General features: G+C 36.0%; 1 protein-coding gene across 1 annotated transcript in view; it reads right to left on the bottom strand.

Moving 5' to 3' along the window:
- Positions 1-282: 282 nt before the first annotated feature.
- The window catches only part of LOC145666898 (TATA box-binding protein-associated factor RNA polymerase I subunit B-like), a 33,037-nt gene continuing 5,488 nt past the window's right edge, over positions 283-27,831 (bottom strand). The window contains exons 2-9 of the mRNA XM_081734484.1: positions 24,871-24,982; positions 20,606-20,804; positions 17,447-17,597; positions 13,956-14,074; positions 10,663-10,851; positions 9,153-9,385; positions 6,416-6,850; positions 283-1,152 (exon numbers count right to left, since the gene is read on the bottom strand). Coding sequence (XP_081590610.1) covers positions 377-1,152; positions 6,416-6,850; positions 9,153-9,385; positions 10,663-10,851; positions 13,956-14,074; positions 17,447-17,597; positions 20,606-20,804; positions 24,871-24,982 — 2,214 coding nt within the window. The 3' untranslated portion in view covers positions 283-376. The remainder of the gene's footprint in view (positions 1,153-6,415; positions 6,851-9,152; positions 9,386-10,662; positions 10,852-13,955; positions 14,075-17,446; positions 17,598-20,605; positions 20,805-24,870; positions 24,983-27,831) is intronic.

Below are 27,831 nucleotides of genomic sequence, written 5' to 3'. Positions count from 1 at the left end.
CCTGAACAAGACGTGTTGTTAATAATATATTTTGTTATTAATGATAAAAACTGCCTAATTGAGTCTGGCCAATGCAGCACAGTATAGAACATCAAAACAAATAAGATTTCCATTTGCATTATAATTAGGGGATAAAAATGGGCCTCGATATGATAAATCAATTGTGGAATTCGTAAAATTCATTTACAAGAACGTAAAATTTTGAAATTAGAAATGCGATAGAAGAAATTATTGTTTTCTCCCATTTGTCTCTCTCCCTAATGACGAAGCGCTTAGCGAAAGTGCTTGAATTGTACATTTTACTTTATGTGATTCTGGTTGTTTCCACCTATTTTCTTACAAGTACTACAAATACTTATTTATACATACTGTTCATTTACCATTGTTTCTTACTTCTTGCTATTGAATGCGTCGAACAAGGTAATTGTGTATTTTGCTCGTCCCTTGCCTCATAAAGAAGAACTGCTTCAACAAGTAAAACTTCTTCATACAAATCTCGGGTCGTCATTTCAGCAGTGCGTGCACACAGTAACAGTAGCCACTGAAACACACGTGGGAACCCATTGAACACTTTAGTGAATTTCTCCACAGTAATGTCTTTGCAGAATCCATACCGCATCCAATAACTGGAAGATGGAATAGGAAGATAAATGCTATTTTCTTCAGCGTCATCCACGGGCTTTACATTAATTTTATCAATATGACATTTGCTTTTCGTTTGAGATTGGACATATTCTTCATAGTCAACATCATCAAGAATTCTCACTTTTATACGCTCATATTTAATATCACACTTTTTACCACGAGGGCGTTTCTCGGTGGTAGTATTAAATTCTTTGACATACTTTACTTGCCTTGGACATGGCATACGTTCTACTCTAACATTATAGGACATATTTTTCACTAATAACAGCTCCTTGCAAGAATCAGGATCTAACAAATAATCCAAACTAGTTTCTGTAAAATCAGAAAATGCTACTTCTGGAAGCGATGATCTTTCGGTGTCCGGTAGTCTTTTAATAATCTGTTCCAAGTAACTTGAATATGGGTATAATGAAGGTTCTAGTGTAGGTGCATCAATACTCTCTTCATCGCTGTCATCAAGCACTTCTACACACTTTTTCATAGCACTGTACAAATGGCCATAGTATGCTGAAATAAAAAAAAAGAAATTATCACTAATTATTCATATATCAGGTGACAATCAGAAAATCGAATTTCCTTATGGATTATATATGACAGTGGAGGACATAACATCCACTGATTATATCAAATAACATCCACTTATTTACGTAAGCTGATCAATAAAGACTCATCATCAGTGTTTATGAAGTGAATACAAGAGCAAGACACAGAAAACGGAACACGTATGTGTAGTGGCAGAAGTGACGAATAGATCGAGCAAGTTTGAAGGCCATGACGTCAAGAATGTGACTTCGGCAGCCGTTGAAGCACAAGTAGTTTTCAGTTTCGCATAAGGTAACATGAAAGTGAAACGCGAAGAACAGTACAGAAATTCTGTTGACTATCTTGCAAAAGATCAACATTCCGTGTACCCCACCCTCCATATAGCCCTGATTTAGCCCCTTGTGATTTCTTTCTTTTTCCAACTTTGAAGAAACACCTTCGGGGATGGCGTTTCGCATCTTCAGAGGGAAGGGGTGAAAGCTGCGGAGGCGATTTTGAAGGATCTGTCCAAAAATAGCTTCCAGCATGTCTTTGATGACTGGCAAAAATGTTCGGACAAGTGCATTGCATGTAATGGAGACTATCTTGGAAAAGACCAGCAACATTTGGAGGATTTGTACCGGTAATTATGTTTTATTCATTTATGATCATTCTTTATTAATCAGCTCTCGTAATATTGCACGAAATTATCTGTAAGTGCTAGTCCAATGATATACAAAAGTGACAAAGTGTGCAACTCCATCGAAATTCGAACCCGGTTCTCAGTTTTACCGCACCGATGCATTAATCACTACGCAATCCAGTTTGCTTCCCCCATATGTGTTCTGTAATATAGACAGTGTGTTGTCGAAGCACAAGTTCTAATTACTGAATACGAGCAAAGACTTCAAAAGCGATACAATATATGATTATTCAGGAGCGGACTGGCAACCACGCATTGGTACGGCAAGCCGGGGACCCGGGTTCAAATTCCGTTTCATTTGTTTTTTAGTTGTTTACTTAGTTGTTGGTTTACTTACTTTCTGTATATCATCTTTTAATGGACTCTTCATTATCACCATTTTTAAACAACTTTTTTTTTAATCTAAATTATTTATTTACTAAACTGATTTACTGGTAATCAGTTTCTATAATTTGTCTTTAATATAAATACACGATTTGTAGTATCTACCTTTCGTGCGGTAAATTATTCATACTTGGCATACACCGCACAGTGTTTTGTATGCCATTTGCAATTCCCACAATACGACCAGTTCAAAATATGGTACACTTATTCGTTCTTTGATGAAGTACTTTTCAACACCGATATAACAGCTAGCAGTTATCAGTAGACTAACCCAAGTAAGTAATGGTTTATATTCGTTGAAACTTTCGTTTTTAAATTTATCCATACTAATTTCACCTAATTTTTAGCTCATGTAATACATGCTGCCCTATGGCTCTCCTTCTCAAGTTATTGCTCGTGTCCCAGAGTAATTTCTTACGTTCCTTTAAAAAAATTAAAATTATAAGCACTGAATCTAACAAATATTTTGATGATAATATATATGATATTTCCAGAGCAAGAAACTGTTAGCTTCGACTCAAGCCAAATTCCGTTGCTCGTTTCTTCCACTTCATTCCAATTTAAATTCCTGTACCCTATGTGTAGAACACACAATAAGGTAAAATTATCCTAAAGTTAAGTCCAGTGCTCTAAAAGGGGGAAAAATAAATAAATAAATAAATAAAAATACACACTAGCTTTCGACCCATATCAATGAGATGAGAGGTGAGTTCCGGTTTTAACATGAGAATAAAGACTACTAAAGATATGTATGGAATTACGCACCTTTTTCTCTCAACAAAGAGATATTCATTTAGTTAGCGTTAATTTCATATATACACCTTGATTTTTCTCGCTACTTTTAAAACCTAACCTAATTTTCTACGCCGATGAAACCATCAGAATGAGGGTTGCAATGGCTCAGTGGTAGAGCGTTCACCTCTGGTGCGTGCGGTTTCTAGTTCGATTCCAGGTCGCGCTAGGTGGGCTTTGTGCTGGACAACCACCGTGTGTGTAGAGTTTTCTTGGAATTTTTCCCGCTTCTTCCCACTTCCTTCACTCCACCATTTCATTCATGCTTATCACCATCGTCTCCATTAGGTTACCAAGCATAATCGTGGGATGTAAAACTGAAAGGTTTTAGTTTGAAAACATTCAAGCTGTACCGATTCTTTTTCTTTTACGTTAGACGACAATAATACTAATAATAATATAAGCAAAAACCGCCACGTTATAATATAGATCCTTGATTTAAACCTGCTGACTCTGACTGAAAATTCATTCGAGCATAACAATAGATCTTCGTGGAAAGAATACATGTACTGTAAAAATGCCAGAAAAACGAATATGCAAGAACTACGGTCCGTATGACAAAAAGGAAACCCGTTAAAATGTTCATTTTGAAAAAGAGGTTTAGATCTCAATACTCACATAAAAATCTTGGCTGGTAAGAGAGTAAATACTACTAAGTATTGAAATTTTGTTCTTTTATAAACTTTTTTAAACAAAAAGTACACTTAGTAAAACATCACAATAGGTACGAACTTAAGAGAATGACAGATCACATGGAGAGCTATACAAATATACTGTTAACAGGCCTAAACAAATGAACTCTCAAGATATAATGTACTGTCAGATTCTTTGGCTAACGGAATCCAAGTTTTGTGAATTTTATACTCTTTTGCTCTTATTTTTCATTCCTTAGAGTTTATTTAAGCTACTATTTTCCATGAAATAAATTAGGTTGTGTTGCTACACAAATCAACATGGAACTTTTCTAGAAATACAAGTTATTCCGACTTAATACTTAATTCTCTATAGCTAAAGATGATGTACAATGGAATTAATCAGAAAGTGAAACTGTACGACTTGGCTGGAAATTGAATGAAAGACCCATGGTTATACACCGCGGCTAAGGGAGACTATAATGATGATAAATGGTGCCAGAATGGGAGGAAACGGGAGATTCCTGAAAAACTACGCACATGGGATTCATCCATCACGAAATCCATCTGAATTCCGCTCATGTTCTTGTATACAATATATGACAAATTCTGACCAAAGCATATATTATGTAATAAATAATAGCGTTACAGTTTCGGCAAAGTATCTTTGCCTTCATCAGACACATTATGAACTACAATTTCTAAGACTACATATTACATATCTCTGAAAATGAGGTCATATCTAGGAACCAATAAGATCTGTCCTTTCATTTTTAACAGTTTTTAATTGATTACATATTTGTAACTTTTAATGATCCAACTTTCACTTTTGATCTATGAATGGATAGCGTTACAATTTCGGCAAAGTATCTTTTGCCTTTATCAGACACTATGTGATATACAATTTCTAAGACTTCACTTTATATATCTCTGAAAATGAGAGGAGGTCATATCTAGGAACCAATAAAATCTTTTCTTTCATTTTAAACAGTTTTTAATTGATTACATATTATATATCAAAATTATCATTAATTCATCATTTATCATTAACTAATTACATATCAAAAGTGAAAGTTGCTCATTAAAATAATACACGAAAAGTTTAGCTTTCAAGTGAAAGTTGAATCATTAAAAGCTGCAAATATCGTTAAAAATGACTTGACAGATTTTACTGGTTCCTAGAGATTACCTCCTCTCATTGTCAGAGATACATAAGGTGTAGTCTTAGAAATTGTATTTTATAATGTGCTTGAAGAAGGCAAAGATACTTTGCCGAAACTGTAACGCTATTCTTTATTAGATAATATATGCTTTGGTCAGAATTTGTCTTCTATTGTGTACACGAAACCCACTTAGTGCGAGTTCCACGCACCAGAGGTGAACGCTCTACCAGTGAGCAACCGCGACCCGGGAAACTAAATCATGGTCACCAGCTTACTGTGTCGGTGAACACAAGAACTACAGTATATGGATAACCTTCGGAAAGACTGGTTACATAGTAGTTAACGCTCAGGCAGGATAAACCAAAAGTCTGAATTCGACCTGGCATCTTGTTGCAAATTTTCATTCTTAAATTTCGTTATGAACCATTCTTAACTAAAAACCGAAACTGAGATCCCATAATGTAAGGCTTCTCGTAGTTGTGATAGTTATGGCAAGAAATGCCTCAAAGTATGGTAATGTTCACACGACACTACTAATTATTGTGAAGAATACATTCTGTACTGGTTTGAGAGAAATGGAAGACAACTGTCAATGGATATTTTCAATAGTGTAATTATTCAGAAGATAGTTATGCGATATCAGCCTACTTAAAGAACAGTTTCTAAGGTTGATCTCGGGCGTAATTCTACCTAATAATAAACCGAAATGCCAATATCAAAAATGTAAATAGATGTTGTTTAATTAGCAACCAGAGTAGGATTTATCATTCGCGAGGTAGTAGTGCACATTCAAAGTGTTAAATCAAATGTAACACCTTTCAATGTTGCATGTTAACTAGCAACAAAATGTAACCTATTCCATAAATACAGTACATATACTGATATCACGAGTTATATTATGGTTACCATAGTCGTTGTGTAAAAATTGTTCTTGACGCTTCGTGTCTGTATCTGCGAACAGTGTGTGAGTTACAAGGGGGATAAGGAGGAAATCCCCTTTGATAATACTGGATGTATGCTACATGTATATATGCTCTGCCACGTGCAAACTGTCAAGTGTTGTGAAGTTCAAACATTGGTAAGAACAAATATCACTCAGATGGAGAAACCTAATGTAAAATATGCAACTGCTATTTGTATTTCTCATATTTTCCTACACTATATAGAGTTCACCCGTCATAAGTGTAAGCACAACAGGAGTTATGATACTGTGCATATGGTCAGAAAATAAGAGAAGACCTCGAGAGTGCGAGCTGCGTGACTGTTCAGGAGGCAGCGAATTGGGTAGCGTAGTGATTACCGCTTTGGCATGGAAAGTCGCAAATAAGTTTGATTCCCGACTTACTTCAGCACTTTTTCACTTGCTGGATTTTCACGGTTAATTGTACTTCAATATTTTTATATCTATATATAAAAGTGTTTCAGTCCTTGTAATGAATGTATTACTTTTATGAACTTTCCAACAAGCATAATAAGCAGTGTGTCCTATAGTCAATTCTTGTTTTGGAAGCTTACCAATTAAGATTTTGATGCAATTTACATGATATCCCAATGTATAAAATACTTATACTTACATCTATTTTTCGATGCTTCACCAGGCGGCAATTTAGCTTCTTCATAGAACTTCAAATACAAATCAGGATCACCCAAATCATTGGGGTCCAAAGCAGCTTGAGCCGGAAAATAATGTTGTTTGACTATTGAATTTCGGAACTCAATGAACTCGACCCAGTCCTGCCACACAAATAAGGTTCTCAGTTTTATATTTTCACTTTCACTAGAATCTTCGAATTGTTCTTTCAAAATTCGATTTATTTCCCTCGCACATTTCGATTGTTGCCTCTCTGATTTATCATCCAAACCAAAAATGATTTTTAAAGCAACAACGATGAAGGCTAAAATTCGACCTTCATAATTAGGAACTTCTCTGCGTTTACGACTTTTCGTCTCACATGTCATAGCTGTTGGGCATAATGCCATAAGCCTCTCCACATAGTCCACGAGGCAACCTAGAATATTTAGACACATTAATATGTAAAAAGATAGTGCTATATTAAAGTATAGTAGCGAAACAACCACTAACTTCTTTTATGTACTCTGGGAATCCTAGTTAGATCATTAATTTTCCGGTATAATTTCGGCAACCAATGGTGTTGCCATCGACTGCCAAACACTAATTGAAGAACGCAAACTTTACAAAGAATTTACAAGTTATTCAACTCAGTCCCTTTCAAAAGAAACATTAATATGAACAGTTACTTTTTTAACGATTGGTTATCAACTACATACACTAGCTCAAACACGAAAAGTAACATTTAGACATAAATAAAACAATCTTAAATAAAACACAAATTATACACACTATTTACAAATTATACCAGGAAATTAATTATTCAATTAGGATTCCCAATGTATCTGAAAAAACGGTTAGCATTTAATTAATTTATTTGAGATGGTTTTTTTCTACACACAAGATTTTATTTTTCTAAAAAGCATGGTGCATACCTCATACATATAAGTTTTACAAAATATATCTACTACCTAGAAATTGAAGGAGCTGCTCCAAAAGTGTCGAATTTTCCCATTTGAGTTGTGCGCATACAATTTGGTGTGGGAAGAGGTCGTAGCCTGAGACCTGCACATATAAACAATGGTGGCCATAGCTCAGAAGGAATATGACCAAAAATAGGTCGACAATACAATGGAAATGCCCATTAGGCGCACATTATTTTACATATTTTGTTTATATCGCCCAAAAGAGACGGCGCGCTCCATTGAGGATCGATGGTGAGCTCTACAAGCACTATGAATTTCATCGCATCGAATAGGGAAACAAATCGCGTCAAAGTCAGAGGATGTACCATCTCCGATGTGGAGACTAACTTGATATGAGGCAAATATCTCACTTTGTTCGTGCACATATCCACCCAAGGCATAAAGTACTGCATTTTCGTTTTATATGATTTTGCTCGGAAGGGACGATTGCATTATAGGATATTTTTGTCAATGTTCAAATGGAGCACGGACAGTTGGATGTTGTGCCTATGTTATGCTCATTATTTGGTACTTAGGAATGGGCAAAGCAATTGCACCACGTCCGAAGACATCTGCATTGTTCGATGATTTTATTCAAAAGAAGACGGATCTAGGCTCTTGGGAGATAACAATGAACCATTCCTGTCAGAGGATAAGGAAATCGACAATTGAACCCTTTTGCATATTTACGTATAACACATTGCACCGTACATAATAATCACCTCAAGTGCCTGAGCAGTACCGGGAGTAAGGGAAACCTTTAGTTCAGCTCAGGTAATACATCAATCATTTTGTATCTTTCAATACCACTGTTACGCTAGTGCAATAATGAGGTTTTTTTTTTTTTTTTTTTGTTTGTTTGTTTGTTTGTTTTTTGCAAACATTCTTTAAGATATGGTGCACAATGTGCGAAATCCTAACTACCATTCAATTCCACTTATTTCATCTATAGCAATGTCACTCAGCGGAAATACGACACAGGGTTACAGCATTTTCTTCCGAGAGGTTTGCCTCATATCAAGCCAGTCTGCGCATCGGAGATGGTACGTCCCCTGACTTTGACCCAACTTGTTTCACTGTTCCACAGACTGAGTGCGATGAAATTCACAGTGCTTGCAGAGTTCAATGTGTAGTCTCACTTCCATAAAACCTCAACAGATCGCGCCCCCTCTTTTGGGTGATATACACAAAATATGTCAAATAAATGCGCACCTTATGGGCATTTCCATTGTATTGTTGACCATGTTCCCGCTGAGCTAGAGCCACCACTGTTTATATGTGAAGGTCTCAGACAACGACCTCTCCCCACACCAAATTGTATGCGCGCGACGCAAACGGGAAAATTGGGCACTTTAGAAACAGTTCCTTTATGGACAAATTCTGTGTTGTATCAAACGTACGCATGACTAAGTATCCCTAATTACTTCGTTTCAGACATTTGCACTAATAATTCTATTTACAATTCTAATTCCTTTGAAGAAATCTGAGTACTACGAAAAGAATGAACTCACCGAAGAAAAGCATTTAAATAATGATCCTTGTTAGTCCATTTTAAAACTTTTAATTATTATCTTTCATTAAGTATGGCTACGGACCCACAGGAGAATCGAAAGATAAACATTTAAATTTTTTCACAAGAATTATAATTAGACACTACAGTCTTTCAAGGAAGTAAAATGATTACGTACTTTATTATTATTATTATTATTATTATTATTATTATTATTATTATTATTATTATTATTGTATTTAATTATGTATTCTGAAAATACTCACTTGGAAGATTCAACTCTTTCACAAATTTCTTCACCAGTAACAATAAGGACGGAGTAGGAACTTCTGGAACACCAAGGAAGCGTGCCATGCTTAGTGTAGTTTTCCTGACATTTAAATTACGTGGTACATCAAGCACTCTCAGGAACGTCAAGTGATCTACTCGTTTGAATTTCCATGATGATGGAAATAAGTGTCTTACTGACGAATAAGAAATACGGTTTTCTCGAATCCACCTAGAATAATTACAATGTCACATTTCAGTTAGCAGTAACACTTCCTAGCTTCTAGTAATGTTACCATAAGCTAAAACTCAGATTACAATTTATCGGACGGACAAGATAGTTAGCGCTCTTGCTTCGCAACTAGATCTCGGGTTCCAATCCCGCGACCATCAGTCTGTCGAAGGTTTTTCCATGACCTTTCTAGGGCCTACCACACGAATATCGCAAAACACTGATGTGACAGGTCTTTGTGGGCCTGAGCTGCTCCAACGCCATCTCTTAGCGACCGGCTGAACTAGTCCGTGGTCAGCGCGCTGCGTGGCCATGTCTCTAACAGGCGTATCGGACGGACTAGTGGCCGTCAACCTTTTTTAATCACGTCATTCCCCAGTTTGCCTCACGACGCTGCGTGGACACCGAAAATTGGGAAGCACCGGCCGGGAATAGAACCCAGGACCTCGCGAACGGTGTCCAACGCTTTAACTACTAAACTACGGTGTCCCCAGAATGTTACAATAGTCCTTTTTAATACAAGTTTTTTGAAACTTACTGCCATACTTATTTTTAAATTTCATTTAGTGAAAAGTGGTATCACAGCTGCATCTGGATGAAATTGGTAGCTAATAAATAAATGTGATTGGTAGTAAATAAATCTTCTACACAAAATCCGTTCATTACAGTGCATACAATACAATGTAATATTTTGACACGAAATATATTTATCTATACTATTAATTGTATTAAAACTAATTGAATAATTCTACAAATTACATATTGTGTGAACATTACACAAATACGAGTTTTTAATATACACACTACACAATATTTGTGTTTTCTTTGCTACGCATATGCTATTCAAATATGGCGTGTGAGAAGCAGAAATCAAGTAGCTTTGAAATTTGCCAAAAAAAAAAAAAAAGTTAGGTAAGAGCGTATCCCTTGTATCAACACTTTCAATTTCAAACTACCCTTCCCTACTTACTCTGAGGAAGGTGACAAAAAATAGTCGCTGAAATTATTAGATACATAACAACACAAATATCGGTAAAGCCAGGGCCGCTGGCATTAGTTCTGCAACCCAGCTCTCTTGGAAGCGAGATTGTGTTGTGGGGATCGGCTTATAATGTGAGGATTGAATTTGCATGATGGAAATATGCACCCGCTAGCTGCACTGAATTCGGAGCCATCTTAATAGTAGGTCCAGAGTCTTGGTAAGACAAAACAAAAATTCAAAACTAAACAAATATCGGTTAAGCTTATAGCTTTAACAAAAACAATATAGAACTTACCGCAATACATCACTTAGCTGAATATTGTCCTGAACTATCCGTAGACCCAAGTAAACCAGAGACAATAACCGTTCCCGTGTTATTAATCTAGGGTCACATACTCTTTGTTTCTGTAGCGCCTCATATTTGGAAGAAGTACTCTCTTCATCTTCACCTTCACTCAGGAATTCCATTGCGTCGCTCGTATACCTAGAAATATACAAGAAAACGAAGGAATAGGAATTGTTGCGAAATAGAATAGTTATAATTAGAGACCGGATGTTAGGCAAAATGCCTATTGTTTAATATTAAAGATATGATCAAAAATAACGTTTCAAAGTTTATGTGGGGGGTTATAGTTTCGATTTAAGCCAATTTTATTTTGCCTATTTTGCCTATTTCGACCTTTACTGCCTAAATAATTGCTTTAGTGCCTAATGTTACCTATTTTATGCATTTTCTTTAAAATAAGCCTTCATTGGGAAAATATATAATTTATACAAAATAAATAAAGACGCATATATACGTATAATAAGTGTTTGTAAATACAAACACATGCTACATTAAAATGTACATACAGGGTGAACTTCAAAGATGTGCATATACTTTGGGAGGTGATTAATTACATCAAAAGAAGACAAAAAGTCCTGTTGTATTTTGCCGAATTCTGTGTCGTGTACGAGTGACAGTGGTGCCAACTTGGAATCGAAAATCAAATCTTGACAATTGGAACGGGACAAATAGGTGTGCACATACGTTGAGAGGTGATTCGTGACATGAAAAGAAGACAAAAAGTCCTGTGGCTTGTTGTCGAATTCCTCGTCGTGTACGAGTGACAGAGGTGCCAACTTGGAATCGAAAATCGTACACATACTTCGACAGGTGATTCGTGACATGTAAAGAAGACAAAAAGTCCTCTTGAATGTCAGGAAACACCTCCCGAAGTATGTGCACACTTTTATGTCTCGTACCAATTGCCAGGATTCGATTTTCAATTTTAAGATGGCACCCCTGTCACTTGTACACGACGCGGAATTCCACAACATGCAACAGGACTTTTTGCCTTCTTTTGATATGCATCAAGCAACAGGTCTTCTTTTGATATCACGAATCACCTTCCGAAGTATGTGCAGATCTTTTAGGTTCACTCAGTATGTATGAATGCATAAGAAGCTTCGTTTTTATAAGTACAATAAAATAAGATATTAACAAACAGGTATGTTTCTATATTCTTTGAACATTATCTATGACCTGAACCTATTTTTTAATGGTATTGAGTATTTATCTTCATTATTTCGAGTTACATTTTAGTGCCTATTTTACTGCCTATTTTTAAAATTTTTAGTGCCTATTTGCCTGCCTATTTTACAGGTTTTTAGTGCCTAAACATCCGGTCTCTAGTTATAATATGATATACACTATTTTTAAGAGAGTGAACTTAAACTGATACTAACAAAATCTCTCTAAGCAGAAGTATTAGCTCTGCACCAGAAATAACCAATTGAATATTATTTCTTACAAAACTTACAATTTTGGTGTTTCTCGAGTGAACTTTAACAGTACATCCATCAGTATTCGGTTTCCACACGTCCAGCAACAATAAAAAGAATTATTTCTCATTTAATATAATAAAAGAATAACGTAATATACCTAAGCGTATTTGGATTTTTATTTAAAAACCTGTAATATCTAGGTCTTGAAAAATCACTAACATCTTTGACGAGGGCAACAGTACTTCTTAAATTGGGAATTGAATTATCGAATATTACATATTCCGTCTGTGAGTTTCTTCATCCAAAAATTAATGAACTTGGCTCCAATTGAAAACAGCAGAAACTGCCGGAACTCCTAATGAATTGCAAAATAATGGACGGGTGAAAGTTAAAGTGGTTTACATCTCTCACTCACACAAACGCACACACACACAAATTTGGATAATAATTACATGGGTGCATGGGTGTTAAATTTAGATAAATAAATCTGTAACAGAAGATGTGAAGTAAGTCAGAACTTCATTTTGGAAGATCCCAGATTTCAATAGGCAATGTAGAAGTTCTAATGAGAAAGGAAACAGCTGATTTGTTTATCAGAAAAGTGGTGTTAGTCAAGAAAATATAACTTACACCACCAACTTTCACCCGTTCATATATTAACAGAAGAACTGATGAAAATATACAAACTCATGTATTAACTATAACGGTACTGTTGGCCTCGACAAAGATGTTAGTGGTTTTCAAGACACTGAAATTATAGGCATTTTAATTAGATCAAATACACTAAAGTATGTTACTTTATTATCTTATTATGAGGGCTGAATAGTAAAAAGTGACTGACTAACGGAACATATTACTGTACTAATTTTTCTTATTTTAACCCTGTGAAGCGGGTAACTGACGTTAGTGGTAAATAATGAAATCGAAAATGAAATGAAACTTGCACCTTTACGTTTAACGGTTATGCCCTGTACTAGACAGACGATTAGTGAAAGTGAATGATTATGAAAGAATTATTGGAATGAGAATGTGAAAGGAAACAGGAGAACCCGAGAAAATCCACGGAAAGGACGTATTGGCCACCATAAAGTCAAATGGCCTGGGAACGAACCAGAGCCTCTCGTACCAGAGACAAGCGCACTACCACAGAGCCACCAATAATGAAACTGATTATATAAGATTGTCATTCTGCTTCCGCTTGAAATCACTGGGAAAAATAGTGTTTGGTACACTCATGTCCAAAATTATTGTCGCATGTCTATAAATACGTTGTTATACGAATATAATTTGATAACGAATTAGCCCAATATTTCTTATAATGTTAGCGTGTGTATAATCGGCAAAAACATGTATGTGGCAAATTTCATGTCAAAAGAGCAGTAAATAAGAACAACAAAAACGAAAATAAAATTTTCTTGTCCATTTAGCAACATTTTATTTTATTCATTTCAATTTTCGTATTTATGATTCTTTTCCTATGACATTTACAATAAATATACATTTCCCGATTATACACATAGTATCAGTATTAAAAGTACCCTGCAAAATCATTATCAAATTATATTTTTTACAAGAAGACAGTTATAGATATGCGGCAATCATTTTGGACATGACTGTACATCGCGAAAGCGAAACGATGAAATAAAACACGATGATAGAAGCATACAATAACAACAAAGAGGGTTGGCAAGGCACAGGGTGGGTCGGTGGCAGAATTCTGCTTTTGCGCCGATAAACTTTTCGGGTAACTATGCCAGAAGTGATTTAAGGTGTTTTGTAAAAAGCATGTGCCGATAATGACTTCGCACTTTACATACTTACTGAGCAGTTGAAATATCAGACACACAGGATTCTTTTTCGCTTGAGTCTTTATTATAATCCGCTGCTTCTTCACCTAAAGATTTTGCCATCTTTTCCTGTTCTGCCTTGAAGAGTTCCGCCTGAAAGAATAAAATATATAACAATCAGTTAAACGGAATTCGAAGGAAACCAGCAAAAGGAAAGGACGCTGTTTCTATCTCTTCATTGGTAACATATCTTTTCCACTAAGATACAAGACGAAGACTTCTTTGTCGAAGAATCCTTGTGGCTGTTTTAGTGGAGCCATGCTACCCCCTTTAAATTACGCTGCAGCTTAAGTGAACTTCAATGCATATTTTAAATATATAAATATACCTAAATTGTGTTCTATTTTGAGTTTTTGTTGCTAATAATTTGGGAGTTTCTATGTCATACACAAGAAGGTGGTGACAGGTGGGGGCGGTGCTCTCAACACATGGTATCCGTGGGACATCCGCATATGGTGTTCAAAATACATACATTACTCACTTTCGTAACACACGTAATCATACTGAGCAACCACAAGTAGCTGTTTACGCAGGAAGCTGGTCGTATAAGTGTGCAAGGTTTTTGTGGGGGTTTGTATTCAATGTGCACAGTACATCTTAGTGCAGTTGATAAGTGTTCAATGTCAGTTTGAAAAAAAAAAAAATGAATGAAATGGAATCTTTAAGTTTAACGTTCCACGGTTATGCCGGTTAGGCTAAAGGAGACGGTGATAATGAGAAATGAGTGAAATGGTGGAATGAAGAAAGTGGGAGGAACGGGAGAACCCCGAGAAAACCCACGAGCACGGTGTTTGTCCACCACAAAGTCCACACGGCGCGAGCTAGGATCAAACCAGGGACCCCAAGCACCGGAGGTGAACGCTCTACCACTGAGCCACCGCGCCCCCCAATGTCACTTTGAAGTATTGTATCCAAAGTGTGCTGAAAATCTTGGCACAGCTGGGGGTATAAGTGTTCAATGTCTTTATAGGGTATTGTATTCAATGCGCACTGTAAATCTTGGGGTAGACAGGTGATGATGGTTGCCAAAGCCCGGCTGGTGGTCATGAGCCAAGCCATCACGGTGTGGATATGGGTCTTATTCTGCTGAAATATAAGTGACGCAGAAATGTCCCACATACGATCGGAGGGCAGGGTTTGTCATACCGACTGTACAACGCATTAGACACAGCTCCAGAATGAAGATCAGAAAGAAGCAAAATATATAGCTTATTCCTGATCTTATCAGAATGCCAGTTGCATTTTCAGTATGGCACGTGAGATCACACTAACCTGCACATTTATGGGCCCTCAGATAGACGTCATTGGGTTGGTGTTAGTGTCTTACGAGTTAGGTTAGAACTGAATATATATCTGAAATTTGGGAATTGTGTCTCGCATTTGTTGAAGGATTACAGAATCAGGGGATTTAGGATTTAGATTTCTGGGCTTTCGGCATCTAAGGCCATTTAGCTCTTCACGATTTGAGGGATAATGTCCCTCGGCAAGCACACAATCCGGGAAAAGGAAAGGAAGAGTGAAGGAAGGAAGCGGTCTAGGACCTATAAGTTAGGTACCACCCCGGCATTTGCCTGCTATGAATGAGAAAAACCCACGAAAACCTCATTCAGAGTGAATGGCCTGAAAAAGCGTGTTAAACTTTTTCGACCGAGTGACCCCACCGGGAATCGAACCCGGGACCGCTCGCACCGGAATCAGGGGCTTTATTGATAGTAAATAACTTAATTTACAATCTCGGTCCAATCGTGCATTTTTTTTTTTTTTCACACTTGATACAGTAATTTGAAGGCACTAAATATACAATTACTAGAATTATCTTGGCAACACTGAAGTAAAACCAATGTTTAGCAAGTAGAAGAAAACAGGGATAGACACTGTGCATGATGTGGAGCAGTAGTTTAGAGGAAGTATACTATAATCACACAACATGGAACTAAACTCATTTCCGGGGCGGCGCTCGCTCTGTAGTAAAGCATTTTGGTGCATGGGATTCCCGGTCTTCATTCCAGTTTTCCTGAAGCTGGCTCTGTAGTGGACAAATACCGTTTGAGTAGGTTTTCTTGCGGTTCTCCTATTTCCCCGAAGTTCTTAATTCCACTATTTCGTTCAAATTCTTATCACTGTCTCCTTTAGCCTCGGAGCATAAACGTGCATGAAGCATAAAAATCTCACGTACGCAAACTGGTGATTCGGGGAGTTTCGGCGCGCACTATATCCCTGAAAGATGTAGCAAGACTTGATCATAAGTGATGTAAATGTCGCAGGTGTTGTAAACATTTTCCGAATGGATCTACAAATGATTCACCAACATACGCAGTGAACTCTAGACGTATATCATCATCAGTGCACACTACTGAAGTTGTACTAGAATATGGGGTGGACAGGAAACAAGGGGAGGGATTACAATTACTAAAATAAGATGACCCTATCTCGGAATCCCTTAACGTTTGTGACAAGAAATTTGGTATTTGGGCTTTTTAAAAATTATTATACATGTGTTTCAACGTTCTTTGAATGTCCTAGAAGGGAAGGAAAAAGGTAGAAAACGAGAGAGAGGGAAAGGGGGGTTGTAATTATAAGATATCCATGCCTTGGAATCCCTTAAAATAGTTTAACACAAATTAAAAGAAGATCATATGTTCATCGCCTTTGCTACAGAAACTATGGGAGTTTTTAGCCGGGAAGCTAGGGAGTTCCTAAAGGAAATTGGGTCGAACTTAAACCTCAAGACGGGAGATACGAGAAGTGCACAATTTTTACTTCAGCGTATTAGTTTAGCAATACAGAGAGGTAATGCGGTCAGCATTTTAAGTTCCTTCCCTTCTTCAAAAATGGAAGAAGTTTTTTATTTGAGATGAACCTGAATTTATTAACACTTTCGACTGAAAAGTTTATAAACTAAATTTTATCAACTCCGTGATATTTTCTCCTGTTACTTCCAAACATGTGGAGGATGGACTTATTCGCTATTTTTAGTTATGAAGTTAATTTGTTCTATACACACACATACACACACAAAGTACTAGTTGCATTTTCCATCATTGTTACTGTCATTATCCTTATTATTTAATTTGTAAAGTATATGTAGCAACCAGCAAGTAATATGTACTTTACATATGCAAAAAAATATAGAAACAAATTAGCAATGTAAAAAAAAATTGTTATTTATGACTATGTACATTATTACATGAAATTATGGGTATATTTTATTTTGAAATAAATCTATTACTCTTATAAAAGTTTAACACATGTTTCAACATTTTTAGATGTCTGTCTTACAATGGAAGGAAAAGGGATGGGAATGCTTTTTTAACATGCCCATACGAGAGGTTCGATTTCCCCCCCCCCCCCTCCCAAGACCACGACTTCAGACGAATTCTATACGAAAGGTGAAGGAAGAGCGCAAACTCTTACTCAAAGTAACACTTGGGGCCATTCGCTAGTTCAGATATGAAAGAATCTTACCTGCATTAGTCTCATCCACTTTTTCTTGTCTCGAGTCGATAAATCGGACACACTGGCAGCACTGAGTTCCGAAAGGGAAGGAGCAGATCCTTTCCTTTTCTTTCTATTCTTCTTCTTTCTTGAGAGAATTCCATAAATAACTTCGGCATCTCTGAAATAATTGTTACAATGAATTCAGAAAAGCAAATCTAAATACAGATTACAGATTATCAAGAAAGAAAGAAAGAAATGAAAAAACTACGAATTCACTAAATAAACTGTCACTAAATTATACCTATTATAGGTTATTTTAAGCACTACAAAACTTGTCAGTTACATTTGCTCATGAAATATTGATGTGAGCTGTTGTCTCTTAAATGCCTATAAAGGAAAAATAGGCTTTGATCTGGTGGCAGTGGCGTTGCCGGGAAGACTGGCCCGAATCTAGTACCCTTTTAGTACAATGGTACCGAAAATCATTCTGCTTACTTGCAGTATGCTCCATTTGTGATCACACTGTTACTACGTTCTTTAAAAATAATTTATCACAAAACACAAGTATGGATATCACAAAACACAGTTATGTGCTCAAAAATTACTTTTCAGAAGCTTTATATTTAACACTACCTAGAATTTCAGCACATTACATATATGCTGTACTCTTCATATTTTGGAGCTCTTTCTCGTAGCATATGCTTCAAAATTCACCGTCTGCGGGTGTGAATAGAAAGTATTAAGAAAGTAGATATTTGACCCTTTAACACGCCATTTTTCGAATCAGACTGATTTTTTTTTTTTTTTTTTTTTTTAATTTGGAGTAGTTTCGGTGTAGGAAACACGGGATATATTTATTTAAAAAATAATGCAAATAATATGGGGTCTATGGGATATTGTATGGTGTCTAAATATAGGGTCTATACAAAGTTGCGCGTTGACATCTGCAAAGTCCACTAAAACCAAATAAAACCAAAAAAAACGCGACGAATGTCAGCGTAATTGCACTTTTGCACTTATTACATTTCTGTCTAACACAGAAAAAGTCAACAGTTCAAAGTTGTCCACCTAGACGAGCAAAGAAAGCTCAAAAATGACAATATGGCGTAACTTGCGTGCAACAAGTAAGACAAAGAGTCAAACGCTGGCTTACTATGACATCTAGCGGGAAATTTAGAACTTCATTAGTGAAAGGGCATCTTAGGTGATACACAAAGCTGCTCTTCTATGTACGCACTAGAAACTACATGGTGCATTACAATTTCAAAGTAAACTTTGCATATATGCAAAGCTGCGCGCTAAAGGGTTAAGTTTTATTTATTTATTTTTAAAATATATAGTATCTGCTTAGCCCGCTGCCTCGGCGCTATGTGTATGTGGCCCCTTATTGCCGGTGGAAGCACTAATTTTCAGTTTTGATCCAGCATCATAAGGCAACTGAGGAGCAACATAAATTAAGATATAATGAATCCCCATCTAGAAAGCTAGAAGTAACGAAATTTGGAAAACATTAATCTGACTAAGCAGTGCTCAATTGGACGAGCGTCATCAAGCCAGCTATAGCTATTTATGGGCTGTAGTAGAAACAAGTTCAGTACTTCCTTCTATCTGACAGCTAATTTCTTTATGTATTTCAATACTGTGCAACTAAAGAACACTGAAAATAATGAACGCATGGTCACTGTATTGGCTTTCAAAGGAAGCTAATATCCTGATCACACTTCAAATAACTGAGATCAATCTCGCTGACCATTGCTGTTTAAAGACGGTAATGTGAGAGATTTTAATTTACAGCTGTATAACTATTCCTAGTTTTTGTTAGTAGAAAAATCTAGAACGATCTTTATGCTTGAAAAATTCTACTTCAGAATCTTCTTAAAGAAAGAAAGGAAAAAAAAAGTCTGCAGAAAGTCGAATCACGCCTAAAACTGTGATAATTTTTTCTCTTTTCTGTTGTTCTACCTGATGAATGAAGAGAAAACAAAAGCAAGGGACAACGAAGAATCGAACCCGATTGTCTAAGTACTAGTCGAGTACGGATCCAATGAGCCACGAAACGCTATGTAGCAGTCTCATATACTTTGTAAATATATGGCTAATAACTAAGTTTGAAAGAACGTAGTTTTATTTTCTTCTTTTCATGAAGTTTATATATATATATATTTCAACAGTGTCTTGTGTGAACTGCAACGAGAGGAAGATATTTCATTTATTGATTTTGTTAGGGAATGGATCTTTAAAACCTTTAAAACATTTAATTAAATTGAGAAATTACAGAAGGGTACACGTACCGATTTCATTCTCACAGTAAGTGGTAAAAATCATACTGTCCCACGAAAAACTTTTTATTATTATTATTATTATTATTATTATTATTATTATTATTATTATTATTACTGTAGAAGATAATACGTGAAGACGAGGAGGTTAGTTGAAGAACGTGGTGCTTGGAAGGCTTCTCAGTTTGTGGCAAGTAAGCCGCTAATAATGACAGAATACCTATAATGATGTAGATGTGTGTGTGATTTTGCAGGGGAGGGGGTACAAAGTCGATTTCACCGCCATTATCGATGCGAGTTCTCATTTGTACAACTCTGGAGCCACCAGTGAACAAACCATCTCTACACCAAGTAAGGTATTCGTTCACTAAACAGTAACTTCACTGAAGAAATATTCAAAATAACATGCTCGATTCCAGTTGAAATTATTTGTAATTTTACCAAAACAGTATAGATGTACTGTACGTTAATCCTCATCGCCGATTGATGTTAACGATATTATTTGAATAGTGTCTATTCAAAACTTCGGCAATTAAATAGATATAATATATTGACGTATACCAAAGTTCAAGATAAGATTTGTATCATGCGTTAGTTTAGTTTCTTAAATAGTCATACCAATGCTTATTAGTGATATTAAAGAAAAATACAAACATACCGTGAGCGAGAGAAATGCATTAATAAATACATAACAATTGTGTCACAAACAGAAATATGACATGTCCTACTACATTACCTCTGACACACAAAGGGTGAAAAATGCAGGATTGGGCTAAGATTCAAACCCGGATCTCCGCGCCGATGCTTAACCACTATGCTACTCAATCTACTCCTGAACAGCCATACATTCTATCCACATTCAACATTCTCTTGAAACCTGTGTTCTTCCATTTATCATATACCTTACCTCTTTTTAAATTTTCGTCCTAGTCGTGGTTGTAATGGCTCAGATTTTGAAATAAATGCCACTTCAAGAATCTGGAGATATCGGACCCAAAGTTGGAGAACCACAGTCTTTAACGTGGGAAATGCTCCTAAAGATATCAAGTCATCCACCATTCCCTTCAAAATGACGTTGAAAGCTTCCCATGACGTCCACTGATAGCCTGCGTTAGAAAATACAAAGAATAAATTACAATGAAAAATGTTAAAATCGACGAAAGCAATTTACCATACTAACACCATTAGATGGTGCCAGCGAATAGCAAACGACAGGCAGGTACTTAATTCTGCACATGAACAAGTAATCAGAGAGAGAAAGAGAGAGAGAAAGGATCGGGTGTTCTAAAAATGGTGCCCACGGACCACAGAGCACTCTTCTACAGACCAAAATAAAACTAAAATGTTATAAGATGAAATGCCCTGGCAACGTCGCAGATTAATTTGGAGCTATCAGCATTACTCTACGAATACAACAAGCAGTTGAATCGATTTCTACACTAATAAGTGATGCTAGTATCAATCAATATCGACATTAGTTGCCATATGGAAAGAATCGATAGAACTATTTGATAGATTGGTACATCTAATCTATGGCTCTTTATTTGCGACGTTGCCATATAGTGCAATTTGTCTCCCCAGACGATGACGCGAAAGGTATACAATGATATATATTTTTTGCTTTATTTTGAATTGTAGAATAATGCTCTGTGGTCCGTGGGTGCCATTTTTAGAACACCCGATATTATATATATTATCTGGGCTTAGGCTTAGGATTATGAAATTTCTGGACATTCGGCATTTACAGCTATATTAGTCCGTCATGTATGAGGAATGACGTCCCTCGGTGATCAAATTGCTCATGGAACAGGAAAAGGAAGAACGCATCCTGGGACCATTATGTGAGGTACCATTCCAGCCAGGCCCGGACTGGCTACGTCGAGGGCCCCTGGCGCTGATAGCTGCTTGTCCCCCCGCCCCCCCCCCTTCCAAAAATGTTTGTAACTTCATCTTACATTTAAATTCAAATCACTGTTAGGAAAATGTAAATGAGCTAGTAACTTTCTGCAATGATCCGTTTCCGTATTACCGCTAAAACCAGACTCACAACCAAAGTTTACAATGTTATATTTGCAATAAAGTTTTCTTACACACCAAAGACATCACACATACGGAAATATAAATGTGATATTCTATTAAGCCTATTAATGGATTATAGTTACACAGCACAGGCTATATTTCCGTAACTGCAAGTTTCAAAAAGGTAAGATATACATTTTGTAGAAACACAAAACTGATCAAGAATCAATACAATATTAGAACATTAATAGTTTTCACGTTACAGTACTTATTTTAATTACTTCAATTTAAGTTCGTCGCTTGATTTGGCTATTTCATCAATCAGATCTTTGTTAATATTTGAAAACAAGTCTCTTTCAACTGCAATAAGCATTAGAGGAGAGAGTATCTCGTTGGTCATAGAGGACCTTAAGCGATTTTTCACAATTTTTAGTTTGGAAAAAATCCTCACGCCAGTTACTTGCATGCTGGGCTGAGTCAATATATATTTTATTGTTGAATACAAATTTGGAAAGAGATCTGACTGAGAAGAAAGCTCATGCACAATTTTGAATGCACACGATAAACATTTTGAGCACTTCTTCTTTTGGCTGTGGTATTCATATAGAAGTTCACTACACTGTTAGGCGTTATCATCTTCACTGCTTCCATCATCTTCCTTTGCCTTTTAGAGGTTTCCAGTTTGTAGAAATGTGGAGTAATATACGGGAAACTGCTTCACTTCCTGAATAAATTTCGACCTACTGCATTTCGTGAGTGTGCAGACTTCCTGAAACATATTTTTGGGGGTCTAACCAAGAGCAGTCAATCAAAATATCCTTATTTGGGGCAAATCTGTTGGAAATATTGTTTATAGCCGAATCTAAAATATTGAAATATATTGTTTTCAATTTTAGAATCGGAGAAATCCGCCTACTATCATCTTCAGAGAGTTCACCACCCAGTTTTTTCCCTTTGTGGTATTCTTTTTTTCTCGAAGAGATGTTTCTGTTTCCATTTTAACGTCCTCGTAAATATTAAAAAAAAAATAATAAAATAAAATTAAAAAAAAGAATTAACGTACTTTCCCAATTTCTTTTGCAAGCTTTCAAAGTTGTCATCTGTTCTTTTGCTTACATGACTAAAAAACGTATTTACCAAATGCCATGCTTTTAGAGTAATCTTAGTGTTTTGCTTTGCAGAAACACTGACACAGGTGACATCAGAGAAAAAAGATCCAACAAAACAAATGCTACGAACAAATTTTCAAATTTGCTCCATTGCCAAATCAAATTTCGAGCTGAAAATTTAGTTTTACAACCAAAATTTCCATTTATCAGTTCTAATAAAATTGAAAAGAAATTTGCGAGCTTGCTTGACAGAAATTAGTCTTGTTGTAAGTCAAAATCAACAATGGCCTGAAGGGCCTTATTTTTACTCCATCACCGTGTAGCACCTATCTTCTGTTATCTGTACAATTTTCTGACCGTGCTTGACGCTCCTTTGTCTCTCTTTCCCATACTGATATCTTCTTGTACGAATGGTTCAAGAAAGTTCGAGATTCCTTTACAAGACCAAACAAATTTTCTGCATCAGGACAATTGATAGTTGAGTCAGCCACTACTAAATTTAAAACATGGCCCATACAATGAGTGTAAATTATATTAGGATTGTTAGCTTTCAGATAGGCCTGAAGACCCTTGTAGCATCCTTTCATATCTCCTGCACTGTCTAAAGAGCAAGCAATAAAATTTGATGTGAAAATTTCGTGTTTTTTCAGTTTACTTACGACTTCATTGTAAATATCTTCTCCACTCGAATCCTGTATCGCACACAATTCCAGGAGTTTTTCATATGTTTTCCCTTGAAAAACGTATCTTACACAAACAGCTAACTGCTATATTACTGAAGTATCTTAAGTAGTGTCTACCATAAAACTAAACGAAGCAGTCTCGTTAAGATCTCTCAAAATAAGGTTTCTCCCCTATGACGTTAGAATTTTTAACATTTTATTAACAAATGCTTTGGACAAAAAAGTTAAAAGAAATCCTCTTCCCACCCGACACCTTCCTGAGTTACCCGCATTTCATGTTTATTCAAAGAAGACAAGATTTTCTTTTTTTTACTTTCCGCAGTGCATTTGTCAACATGAGATTTTACAATGGCATCACATCCTGACACTAATAAGCCTAATTGTAGGAAATTTCCATGATTGTTGTCAGAATACAGGGAATAAGGTCCTTTATGTTTTCACTTCTGTATGCTAATCCTTGCCTACCATAAACACAATAATATCTATCAACCTCTTAACTGATCTACGGGTTTCTACTCCATGTACTCTTTCTTTCATTTGATTTACTTAATGAGGGTGTCAATATCACCTCCTCTACAAGAAAATTTAAGTATTTAAAATCAACAAAATCCTTTTAAGAACTTAAAATTGATGTTTTTTTTATACTACTTTATTTCTATGTTTAGCATTCGGCGTTATTCGTTTTTTTCACTTTTCAGCATTGGGGGCCCCCTGGCGATTGCCAGGTGGCCGGCCTAGCCAGTCCGGGCCTGATCCCAGCATTCGGTGTGAATGAAGAAAACCCAGGAAGACTTCACTCCGGATGACTGGCCGGAAAAGGCTTTTACACTTTTACGACCGAGTGTCCCTACCGGGAATCGAACCCGGGACTGCTCGCACCAAAGATGAAAGCGTCAGCGACTACGCAACATGGGCCATGTTTACCATTCTTACAAGAAAACAACAGTCAACTTGTTAAGATTATAGACATAAAAATGAACTTTAAAAATCAAACTATCTCAAGTTTACTATCAACACTTATGTAAGAAGCTTTGAGTTCGTTTTTTAAGTATTGTGAGTTCCTTTCAATAATACAAAATATATTAATAATTAAATCGGATTTTAAATGTGTTTCTTGTGTATAATTTCAAATTTTTATCTTCCTCGATTAAAATCTAGTTACTATTAGTTTGGTACCACTATCACGTGATTCTTAAATTCCAACATAGAATCTTTCTAGGAGTTTCACAGATACTTCTAGTTTCTTTATTTTTTATTTATTTATTCATTATTATTATTATTATTATTATTATTTTGCTCCTTCAGTGTGTTTAAATATTTTCATTAATTCACATTATATATATATTATAGGTAATACTGACCTTCATCACGGACGTCTTTAGACGACACTGACTCTTTACTGTATTCTGCAGTATCTTCTCTCTCAGCTACGTCAAAATCTGTGAAACCTTCATTGTATTGCTCCTGAATGTCCTATAATTATTGGAGAGAACATTTTAAATAGCATTTCAACAATAATGACTAACAACTCTTTTTTTATCAATCAAGTTAACCTCTTAAGTGTGAAATTCTTGGGAGACAAGTAGCTCTAGAAAACTGAATTTTTTCTTGTACAACTTGTTTGTTATATATATATATATATATTCTCCTTGTATCCATTGCAAAACAATGCTCAGAGTGTCTACTAAAATTCCAAAATAAAATTTCGTGACTTTTTCTTTACCAAATCACAAATTTTCCTAATATTTGGGTGTGAATTAGGCCGAATTTTCCTCCATGCGATAAAAACGTACTTTGCTTGTTATTTGGTAGCGTCTAAAGCCGACGATAGACATTTTTGGTAGTGAAATTTGACAGTTTATAGAACAAAATTCTTCAATCTGTACTTACATTTGTAGTTTAAAAAAAAATCGTGACCCAAAAGCTAAATTTCGTGACTTTCATGACCGTTTCCTGATTTCGTGACTTTCATGACCGTTTTCTGATTTCGTGACCGATAGACACCCTGATGCTACTAATATTAGTAGCGAAATTGTGAAGAAAAAATATCTGGGTGTTTATTTATTTACAGCATTCACACTTTGATCTAGTAAAACCAAACTCAAAGTGTATGTATACACATCTTAGTGTATATATATATATATAGTGGCAGATCCAAGATATGATCAAGGTAGGGGCTAAACCATAGTTTGCCGTTTTATCCAGTGTAAAGCAGGATTGAAGCCCATTTTATCCAGTGGATATCTGAGCGTCAAGGGGGAGCTATAGCCCCTATAGCCTCCCCCCTTGGATCTGCCACTGTGTATAAATCATCTACATTACAACTCTATTTTGCAGATCTACTGCATAATCTGGAAACGATAAGTGTATAAATGCCTTTTACGACTAATGTTAAGTTATATTTCTTGTACGTATTTGCATATTAATACATGAAGTGAAAATTTGGAATAAAAATTAAACCAAGGCAATTGAATACTGGATAAACAATGGGACTATATTGCTAAATACTGAAACCAGGGTTTCCACTCTCTTTCCCGACAAGGACAAATCACCAATTTTCCAGGACTTTGACATAGGAAGGTTTAACAGAATTGCAGCTGTAGGTTCAAAATTCAGAACAGTGAAATAAAAGTACAGTAGCTTACGCAGTGAATAATAACGCAATTACAGTATTAATACACAATAATGAAATACACAAAGCGGAGCGTAATGTGCTGCTTCTTTAAGTGGCCTCCCAACTTCCCTTATAGCCACCCAACCCACTCACATCAGCACATGTATTTTCATTCTTTCTACATGTCATTTCAATTGTGTACCGAACAAATTTACAAACAACAAAAATCTATTTTTCGTACATGGTATCTTCATTGTGTGACAGATATAATTAGAGAAAAAAGGAATTATATTACAAGTTTTTCAACTGAGTATAGAGTTGTGTGATTTCCTCATCTATAATCTCTTGGGTGAAGCCGCTCTACGGATAGCATTTATCTTTGTCAATAAAAGTAAAGCAAGACTTCTGCTCTGCTTCATGTGCAAGCTGGTTTGCTTTAGTCTACAAAGCTTCACTTGTTTTAATCAATTTCCTTTTCTTTCTCTGCAGCTGCTCTACAGTCCGCAGCAAAAAACCTGCAACATGAGCGTGTAAGTTTATTGTGAAACGACGAAGTTTTTTTTGCTCCAAAATAAGTGTACAGGGGAGGACGCCGAGGTTTTTCGTGGCATGATTCGTGCCACTTAAACGTTATGTTAATTCCATACGCTGTTAGGCGTAGTTTCACAATAAACTTACATGCTCATGTTGCAAGTTTTTTGCTGCGGACTGTACATTTTCACTTATCTCTTTCCTCTTGCTCTGCACTTGATTTTCTCTTTCAACAGTCCTTAATTGCTCTAGCGTTGCCTTTCATGGAAGGCATGATGCAGCATTTCTTTTGTGATGTTGATTGAAGTAAAGTATTTATGAGAAATGTTATATATCAATCTCATGGAGGATTGATACTTATACAGTTCGATGCATAGAAAATGTTACAAAAAGTTCAAGTCAAACCTACGAACAAACTCTTGCGCCGTGTGCTTATGCATTCAGAAATACACTTCTTATCGACTATTTACTTCCGGTATTCAACCCAACTCACCCTCTCCTTGTCTAAAGCAGTGGGTGACGTAATATACTCTTTCCATTCCGACGAGAAAAAAAAAAAAAAAAAAACACACACACACACACAGGAACCAGTTTACAAAGTTTATGACTCTAAAATCGTCTCTTTAATTCGTTTGTTCTGAAATTCCTTTCTAAGGCCTGAATGAAACAAAATGTCACAAAATGTTCCCATAGCTTCATAAACGCTCTTATTTGCATTCTTTCCCTTCTTCAAAGGCTGCATATTACATCAACCTAGGAAGAAGTTCCTTGAGAAATCTATGGAAATTGTTAATCATGGCAGTAGGTTTTGTGCTTCTCAAAGTCTGTAATACGGGCGCAGAGCTCTAAAAGCTACTGACAGAAATGAGTATGTTATTCATTTCTTTTCAATAATTACAAGCAAATGTTCTAGTTGGCGTCATTTGGGAAGGACAAAAGGGTGTAATTGCCCCCTCCCTTGAGCTTAATAAATACATATTGTTTGAGCACATGTATAGTAATATACTAATAAAAAAAAAAAAAAAGTTCGATCCCAGCTCGCGCCAAGTAAACTTTGTGGTGGACAAATCCACATCATTTTTGTTGACTTTTGACTTAAATCGATTCTTTTTATTTAAATCAAATCTTTCTCTTTGTATAATACAAGTCGCGAACTGAAGAAAAACATCAGGAATTA

The sequence above is a fragment of the Thermobia domestica genome, chromosome 12 (genome assembly GCF_964235325.1).
Source record: "Thermobia domestica chromosome 12, izTheDome1.hap1.1, whole genome shotgun sequence".
Taxonomy (NCBI): Eukaryota; Metazoa; Arthropoda; class Insecta; order Zygentoma; family Lepismatidae; genus Thermobia; species Thermobia domestica.
This window is presented reverse-complemented; position numbering and strand designations above follow the sequence as displayed.